At 35.4% G+C, this 10,000-nt stretch overlaps 2 protein-coding genes across 2 annotated transcripts in view; one reads left to right on the top strand and one right to left on the bottom strand.

The window, feature by feature from the left end:
• Nucleotides 1–10,000, bottom strand: part of Taf5 (TATA-box binding protein associated factor 5) — a 570,605-nt gene that overhangs the window by 275,855 nt on the left and 284,750 nt on the right. The window lies entirely within an intron of this gene.
• LOC137634157 (retinol dehydrogenase 13-like) overlaps nt 7,840–10,000 on the top strand; it is a 23,674-nt gene continuing 21,513 nt past the window's right edge. Inside the window, exon 1 of the mRNA XM_068366413.1 lies at nt 7,840–8,265. Within this exon, the coding sequence (XP_068222514.1) occupies nt 8,040–8,265 (226 nt within the window). The 5' untranslated portion in view covers nt 7,840–8,039. The remainder of the gene's footprint in view (nt 8,266–10,000) is intronic.

The raw sequence follows: 10,000 nt of genomic DNA, 5'->3' as shown, positions 1-10,000 counted from the left end.
ATCCATAATTATTTCTATGCGTCCTGTAAAAGCAGAATGATCAAATACATGAATGACAGATGACATTACAGTATCATTCTGAACATCCCAAATTTTTCCCCTGAACACAGTTGAAATCCTTGACCTGAAAAGTATTTCCTTTGCAGTAATGGGATGTTATTCCTACATTTAAATACATGACGTGAGAGATGAGTTCAGATCTTATTACATCCCGAGGGAGCAACATGTGGAGGTGGGAAAGTAACCAAAGTAGAAAAGAAGATATTAAGAGGAGGGAATGCGAAACTTCATCAAAGTTGAAAGATGCTATTTCATTTCAAAAGTCTAGACAAAACTTAGCCGTTGGTACTGGGTATTGAGTAGCCTGGTGAATATGATATATGGGTTAGGAATGAAAAAGTACTCCACGAATGCCAATATTTTTTTTTTTTTATTCAAATATCCAAGCAAAACAAAGGAATAGAATGTCTAAGGACGCCTTCATGGAGTGCTTAATCCTTGATCTAGGAAGCAAACACTAAATCGGTCCTCATTTTAGCTTACGAAATATGGACAATACAAGCCACTAAGTCCAGTCTTCGGATATAAAAATCTTATGGAATTTCCAGAATTAATGGTAAAATATCTCGTGAACAGCTGTCATCTTTACTATTTAAAAAATTCATGCAATGATCCAGATGACTTTTAAGGAAATATAAATTGGGGGAAGTAGCTGACTCTGGCTCATCTGTCTCTTTACCAGCAGACTTATTTTTTACAAAAGGCTAAAGATGGGTTCAGAAATATGTAGCTTAGTTGGAAAAGAGGATATGAATACAAAAATAGGGTTTGACTAAAAAAAAAAAAAACGGAGACACGCCAATGTGATGAAATAGTGGAAAAGTAACCGTATACACAGAGAAGAACCACTAGGAAAGACAACGTAAAATGTTTATGTAATCAGGTCTTTGTCACTTATAGAAATGTTTTTTTCCTGTGTATCAAACATAAAGTATAAATGCCCATGTTCTAGAATACACATAAATACTATGCAAATGAGAAGTAGGTATCGGAAAACACGTAAAAAAAAAAAAAAAAAAAACCACATCCTGCATAAAACACAATAAATGACTAGTCTACTGGTAAGGAAGATAATCCCTTTAGTTTATTGAGCATAAATGCACAATTCCTGAATAAGTTTTGCACTCTTCAATGTAGCAGAGGTCTGACCATTTGCTTTGTAACAGATTTATCCCTAACATGCTAAGATTCATAGTTTGAGTAACCATTGATTTCAATGTCACTAATGAGGGATTTGCCTGTGTAAGAGAGACAGAGATCTCGTATACTGAGATGGTCGAAACATGTGATGAGAAAACGAGCAATAAGTCAAAACATTGATGGTTATAGAAGGAGCAAGTCGGAAAGAGGTAGGAAGGTCCAGGAGATCATGAAAATTGGCAAGTATGGAGATTTAGAACAGAGTAAATAATGCAAAAGAACAAAAAGAAAGCTAATTCACTTAATGACCACATGCACCATATCAAAAGAAGGCTAATTGAGAACTGCATGTGTGAGTTCAGTCAAGGATGAGAGCACATTGCCCAGGTCACCTTATAAAGCTGTTTTGGGACAGTCATTTGATAGTAAAAGGAAAATAGTGTGTGTGGTAAACAAATAACTCGGGAGACATAGTGGTCAAAGTAATTGATACAGTTATGAAAGGTTTCAAGTATGCTTGGAATAGATGTTTTGGGAGAGTAGGCTAATTATGTTTTACGGTGAAAAAAAAATCTATTGGAGTGACATGTCTGATGAAAAGGTTGGTCTGGAACAAAGTTGTCTTATATTTACATTGTGCTTCAATATATTGAAAGTACAGAAAATAAAGAGAAAAGTTGTTTGATTGGAAATAAGTTAATGAATGGATTGCAAAGTGGTTGAAGTTTGCAGATGATGCAATATCAAGTGGTAAAGGGGAGAGAAACTGAATGTTCTCATGAGAGTTAGAATTTTTTTGTAAGAATGGGAAGTCTCGAATACACATTAGTTAGAGGAAAGAATTTTCTGATTCAGACCGGATTCAATAGGAAATATAAAGGAAAATACGTGAAGCCATTCTACTTGCTTTACATTCACATCTTTCGTACCACTAGTGTGACATCTTACTTACAAAAAGCATATATAGATCAACCCCTTCCACTCTATATCCATATCAAGAATCATTGTTGTATGTTTTCAGTTTTAAAGGCAACTCCGAACTTGCAAACAACCACTCTATTCTTTTTCATCCTACAAATTCTTTCATCCCTAGTCCCACATTTTCTTTTTCAGCTTTTAACGCAATATCGTGCATTTTTTAACTGAACAGGTCATTTATGGCTCTATTCCTTATCATAACCTGCACCAAAATGGTTTTCCTCATCACTCCTTCTATAAAAATATTAGCGACAGAAAAACATTGCCTTACACACACACACATACACACACACACACACACACACACACACACACACACACACACACACACACACACACACTTTTACACCAAACCACAGCTACTGTTGAGTTTATATTTCATCCCAACCTTTAAATCCCTCTTCACAAATTATTCTAAACATCAGTAAAGGCTGAGGTAGATTAAGGGAATATCACTACATGAAAGATTGGAAAATGATGAAATAGGAGAATGGCAGACGTAATATTACAGGGGATAAGAGTCTCACGACTGATGGTGTGACGGGCAGAGAGAAGGTTGTGACTCAAAGGCAGGAAGCAATCAACTGAGTAACTTTATTAAAGAACACTCTCCTTTATATACAAAACCTCAAGGCAACAGGAAATTTCATGTTCGAGAAACAGACAATATTACAGAGGAAAAACGCAGACATGTTCATTCTGGTTCTTTTTAGTGCGAGGGAAGAGCGCAGATACAAGAATAATATATACAAAATAATTTATGTACGATCGTGTGACACACGGTTGGTACAATGGTGTGGGGAAGTGATGAGGATGGATGGTGGGGAGGGAGTGAGGGGAGCTTGGGAGGCAGTTGTTGAGTAAAGGAGGGACTATTAGGTCTATACTAAAGAGAGTAGATTTAAGTGTGGTCCACCAATTATGTCCTTGGGTTGTATTAATTGAGTTTCTTTTATGGTTAAATTGAATTCCTTTTCAGTTGAAGCATAAAGTCTATGAGCTACAGTTTTCAACTGAATATACTTCTTCTTCTTCTTCTTCTTCTTCTTCTTCTTATTGTTATTATTATTATTATTATTATTATTATTATCATTATTATTATTATTATTAGCAAAGCTACAACCCTAGTTGGAAAAGCAAGATACTATAAGCCCAATGAGGAAAGTAAATAAGGAAATAAACTATATAAGAAGTATCGTAAAATTAAAACGATAAATCTTAAGAACAGTAACACCATTAAAACAAATCTTTCATAAACTATAAAGAGACTTATGTCAGCCTGTTCAAAAAAAAAAAAAAAAAAAAAAAAAAAAAAAAAAAAAAAAAAAAAAAAACATTCGACGCATATTTGAACTTACGAAGTTCCACCGATTCAACTAATTGATTAGGAAGACCATTCCACAACCTGGTCACATCTAGAATAAATAAAGCTTCTAGAATACTGTTTAGTATTGAACCTCATGCTCAAGAAAAAAATTATCATTAGAATTAATTACAAACCTAGTATTACGAACAGGATGGTACTGTCCGGGAAGAGCTGAATGCAATGGGCAAAGGTAGGTATACTGATCAACTGTTACATTAAGACTCTCCGTGGTTTTCAGGGTATGGAAAAGACTATGACAGTTCAAATGGAGGTGGTAGACCAGTGCCCGAGAAAGACAGGAATGTCATAAATACTTAATAGATAAAGAAATGTACATGTCCAAAGTTTCCTTCCCGTGAAAAGGTTCTATGTGTATAACACACACATACATGTATGTATACACAGTATAAAATCATATACATATGTATATGTGTGTATATAGATTGAAGTTTTATTGAGCAATCTTAATAGGATGCAGGATCTAACAGTTCATTGCTTATGGATGTTTCTACTCAGTCATTACCAAACAATACAACGAAGTTGATATTCTTACAAATTGAAAATAATACAGGATTAACATATCGGATAATAAATTTACCACAAGATACCTACAAAAATTACCAAGTTAAAAATGTGTAAACAAATAAGGTTAAGACTAAACAATTCTAAATAAACTAAAGCAGATACATCAAATAAGGTAACTCAAGAAATCAAAATATATCTAAAGGAAATGAGGCAAATTCTCTATTCAAAGGTGTCTTCTCAGCTTAATAAAGACCAAGTATGGACTAAAACTTATGCTAGACTCTTCTAGAGATTGTACCCGGATAGTTGATTAAAAATGCCTTATAAGTTGCTACCCAGTTCTATAATTGACAGCACACACACACACACACACACACACACACACACATATATATATATATATATATATATATATATATATATATATATATATGTATATATATATATGTATATATATATATATATATATATATATATATATATATATATATATATATGTGTGTGTGTATTATAGCCACGAAAGGAAAAATGAAAAAGACTTGATTGGAGTTAGTACTTTCATCCACTCAGGACATTATCAAACTCAGCAATGAGAATACATATACAAAGACATCGTACATTAAAAAACATGTTAATTAAGAATAGTTCTGGAAATGATAATAATGTAATATATAGCATTCCTTGTTCAGAGTGTAACCTATTTTATGTTGGCCAAACATCAAAAAGTATACCAGTCAGATTAAAACAACATCAGGTGGCCGTCTCCAGGGTTCTCTTAATAATGCCTTGGCCTCCCACTGGTTAGGGTCAAGTCACAGAATTGGTTGGTCAAAGACGGAAAAAGTAATCCATGTAAATGACTATTTCCAAAGGAATATTGTTGAGTCATTTTTAATTTCCTGTACTCAAGGTAGAAATTTGAATCTAAGCCCAGGTCTGTTTTCCGTTAATCCAGTATTATCCTTTTATCTAAAATCTGACTTCTCCGGAATTATTAAGAAACTGACAGCTGTTGGATCCCCTTCTCCAGTATAAATACGATGTCTTTGTATATGTATTCTCATTGCTGAGTTTGATAATGTCCTGAGTGGATGAAAGTACTAACTCCAATCAAGTCTTTTTCATTTTTCCTTTCGTGGCTATAATACATTTTATATTCATCACGTGTCAGCTTTCGTGATTTCTACATATATATATATATATATATATATATATATATATATATATATATATATATATATATATATATAAGGACAAATATTCCATGAGAATTGCCAAGAATTTCAATAAGTAGGGATTTTATGACCCCAAGTTTATGGAGAGAGAGAGAGAGAGAGAGAGAGAGAGAGAGAGAGAGAGAGAGAGAGAGAGAGAGAGAGCTCTCGTCACACGCCTGTCCGAAACAGGAAAAACAGGGCCAGAATGACTAGGCATAATAAAGATTTTAAGTTATCCTTCACGTGATGCTTATGTGAAAAGAAAAACAAAATATTATTCGTGAATGACGGTGCCAGAACTGAAAACATTAGGTTTAAAGGTCACTCATGAATGACAGAGGCAAGAGACAGGGCCAAGGCCCTTCCCCACCCAACTAGGACCAGAGAGAGTCAGGCAATGGCTGCTAATGACCCAGGAGATAGACTAATAGACTCTCCCAAAACCTCTATCAATAGCTCACAAAGCTGGAGAGGTTAAAGAAACTACAAGAAACTAAAGAGCTTTAGCGGGGTTCGAACCCCAATCCAGCAGATAGCTCGAAAGGGACGTTTCCAATAAGCTACCACAACCCTGGCAGAATGTCAATTTTTGCCTAATCACGGGAGTAGCTATAAAATTGACATGTCAGCTAATGAAGTGCCGGTTGGTACATAAGTACTGGATTGTCACCAGGAGTCAATAATCTCTACCGACAGAGATGGAATGGGTACGGAGATAGAGTCAATGATCTACTGCGTGAGTATCACAAGAAAAACGCAAACATCATGATCTTGAAACATCGATAGTAAATAATAGGCAAGGACCCAGCGTAGTCTGGATCGCGCTGAAATTAGGCGATCGTGCTTCAATTTACCTGCGATTCCGATTATCGCATGCTATCATCCTTGGGTGATGGAGATTTGTCCCTTACTAATAGAGACTAGATTATTTCTAAGAATAATTTGACTGATGAAACCTTGAACATCCTACCATGGTTCTTGGAAAGTAAGGTAAGAACTCTGACAAGATGTGCTCACGTAACATGAATGTCCATGATGGCACCTATTTCAAATATTAACATTATAGCAACGATCACAAGATCCATAATATCTTCCATCTAAATGGGCTTCATTAATGGATTTCTTGCCAACTAACAAGTCTCCATCTCTTCCACAGTAGTTGAATTGAAAATTCCGGATAAGGGTACCATTGTTTGTAAATTCTACGGAGATTAAAACCCCAAATTTACCACTTGTACCTTTCTGCGTAATCATATTGAGAAAAAAAAAGTGCCCACTGATTGACAGACAGACGGAAGTAAAAGAAAATCACAATTACTGCTCATATACGTAGGTGGAGCTACTAAAAAGAAAAGGTGTGAAAGACAAGACTTAAGGATGGACAGAGGGACGAGCGAACTGACACCCAATCATGAACTTGTCAGGTTGTGTTTCTCCCCTGTATAATAAAGAGCAAGTATCTGGATATATATATATATATATATATATATATATATATATTAATATATATATATATATATATATATATATATATATATATATATATATATATATATATATATATATATATATATATATATATATATATATATATATATATATATATATATATATATAATTGTCCGGGGGAAAGATCAAAGAAAGACCAAGGGGTGAATAAACTGCAAGAAAGAACTACTCCAAAGGAAGGGCCTCAACCTCCAGGAAGCTTAGTGTGCAAGACATGAGAGTAGCACAGTGTGCGAAGGGGTTTTCGGAATTTCAATGTGGAAAATGGTTAATATGGGAATTTTCGGCACCAAGAATTACCCACAATTCAGCCATCAAAGCATGAATAAGGCAATGAACGACAGGTTGTGCTTTCTCGGAGGCCAGTCTGCCATTCAAACTGGCATAATGTAGAAAAAAAATTGTATGTATCCTACTTATATGAAATGCAGCTCAATATATTTTGCCTGTATTCCAGTCTTTGTAAAACATCGATAGAGATGGCTTCTATGAGAGTAGGCAGAATATGGGTGTCTTCCTTTGATGTATGTTTGGGATTTGGCCCACAAGCCCCAGCGCTATGACCGGGAGGCCAATCAGTGTTCAAGTGCAGCCTGTGGGTGGATAACCCAGCACTTACACGATGAAACGATGTTGGGCTGCAAAATGAAAGGAAATGACAACCGAGGAAAGTGGAACGCGGAAAGGGGTGCTTCAAAGGCCCTTTAGTAGTGTCTACAGTGCACCATAAGAGGTGCACTGATGGCACTACTCGTTTATATATATATATATATATATATATATATATATATATATATATATATATATATATATATATATATATATGCGTTTATACAAGAAATAGGAGAAAGAGTAAGAGAAAGCTATGAAAAAAAAACGAACTAAAATTAATATGCAAGTTCATCCTGATATTAATATATTAGTCATAGTAAAAAAAAAAATTGATCATACAAATCACGATGACTGGGTATCCGTGACATGTAGACTCCAACTACGATTTGAAAATCGTATGATGCTGCCAAACAGTTTGAAATCAAACCTCGCCACGTAACGAGTCGTTTTAACCCCGCATCATCATTCACAGAAAGAACACATGTTTTCCCTCGTTTCAGTTCCCCTCTCATATCTCATTCAGTTACCGTAGATCCATTATATTATTTTATTATCATCTGCGACGAAAAACGCTTCAGCAAGTTTTACTTTTGATTTAGAATTTCAAAACTTATGCCACTCTTCTCGAGGCAATGTACGAGGCTATCTTACCTTACCTATCTTCCGACGATGAAATGGGCTATCTGCTTTTCATGGCCAGAGTCATTTTAACCTTCTTCTTCGTACCCCCTACGAACATTGTTGGTTGGGTGATTCTGGGAGTTACAGTGCGTATCGTGCAAAACCTCTTATGCCCTCACTGCCACTGCAAAGCTAGCATGAAGGGGAAGACGGTTGTCATCACAGGAGCAAATAAAGGTGAGACTATGCAGTTTTCCTCAAGTTGTGCTTGTATGATCATCATAGACTGTGGCAGAGTGTCTTAGTAATGATAATTAACATATATTACCGGGTTAAGGCAGTTAACCGATTTTAGCTATGAGCGAAGACCCCAATAAAGAAACAGCCGAATTTTTATTAAACAATTATTTAATACATTTCAATATGCAATATCTATTATTGATAATCCTGGTTGAATGGGTAAAATAAAAGTTATATTCTCCATATATATTCAGATGAACTAACTTTCAAATACATTAATACTATCACACTATTAAGGTAGTAAATTGGGCAAGGCACCAGCCACCCGTTAAGATACTACAGCTGGGGTTGTGATGGCCATTTGGAAACGTCCCTACCTGCCGTTCTGCCGGACTGGGGTTCGAGTCACAATCAAGTTCGATAGTTTCTTGTAGTATCCGCAAACTCAACATCCTTGTGAGCTAAGGATGTGGCGTTGCTGAGTCATCGGCAACCATTGCATGATCCTAACTTTTGTGAAGAGGGGGCTTAGGTGCTGATCCTATGTGTATATAGGGTCAGTCTCTTAGGCATTGTTCTTCTAGCTAGGGTAATGATACTGTCTCTTGCCTCTGTCATTCATGAGTGGCCTTTAAACCTTTAGTGCTATTGGTTCCTTTGACTAGCCAGATAGTATTACATTGGATCCCTCACTGGTTACAGCTAATTTTCCTTTCTATACACATAAACCAAATAGTCTGACAACTCTGGCCTATTCTCTACAAATTCTCCTCTTTTCTCATACACCCTTGGATTCCTCCTAGCATACACCTGATAACACTAAGATAACAGGAAAAATCTTCTCCACTTAAGGGGTTAACTACTGCACTGTGGATTGCTCAGTGGTTACTTTTCTCTTGGTAAGGTTAGAAGAGAAACTTTAGCACTAGTAAACAACTTTTTTAGGAAAGGGACACTCCCAAGTCAAACCATTGTTCTCTAGTTTTGAGGAGTGCCACAGCCTTTGTATCATGGTCTTCCACTGTCTTTGGTTAGAATTTTTTTGCCGGAGGGTACACTAAGGCCCACTATTCCATCTGCTTCTCTATTCCCTTTCCTCACTGGGTTGTTTATCAAAGGCTTATAACATTCTGCTTTTCAACTAAGGCTGTGGCTTAGCTAATAATAATAATAATAATAATAATAATAATAATAATAATAATAATAATAATAATAATACTAATAAAAGTTAAAATGTAGGGCGATCCAAACTCGCTCTACAAATCAAAGCTTAATGTGATCTTCGTAATAGACCTACTGCGCACATCAAGGAAAAGTAATCTGCCTTGACAAGTCTGGTGTTGTTGAAATGATGCACTGCATTAACATGAAATTTCGTTTTGTAAATCATATATGTATATATGCCTTTTCTGAGTGAGGATACCTTAAGGTGGTGAAAGGCTTTGTGTATTGCCGCGATCAGTAAATTTGTACTGGTCAAAACCACCCATACTAGGTTGGTTTGCTATAATCAAATCAGCAGTGTGTAACGTGATGATGAAAATGGCCAAACGCCAGACATGACTAAGGACATGTCTGAGGTCTTTGTCCTACAGTGGACTAGAACAGGCTGCATTTGTTGTTGTACAGTATAATATATATATATATGTATATATATATATTTATATATATACAGTATATATATATATATATATATATATATATATATATATATATATATATATATATATAT

The sequence above is a fragment of the Palaemon carinicauda genome, chromosome 44 (genome assembly GCF_036898095.1).
Source record: "Palaemon carinicauda isolate YSFRI2023 chromosome 44, ASM3689809v2, whole genome shotgun sequence".
NCBI classification, from domain to species: Eukaryota; Metazoa; Arthropoda; class Malacostraca; order Decapoda; family Palaemonidae; genus Palaemon; species Palaemon carinicauda.
The sequence above is the reverse complement of the archived record's forward strand: the minus strand, read 5'-3'. Positions and strand labels throughout refer to the sequence as shown.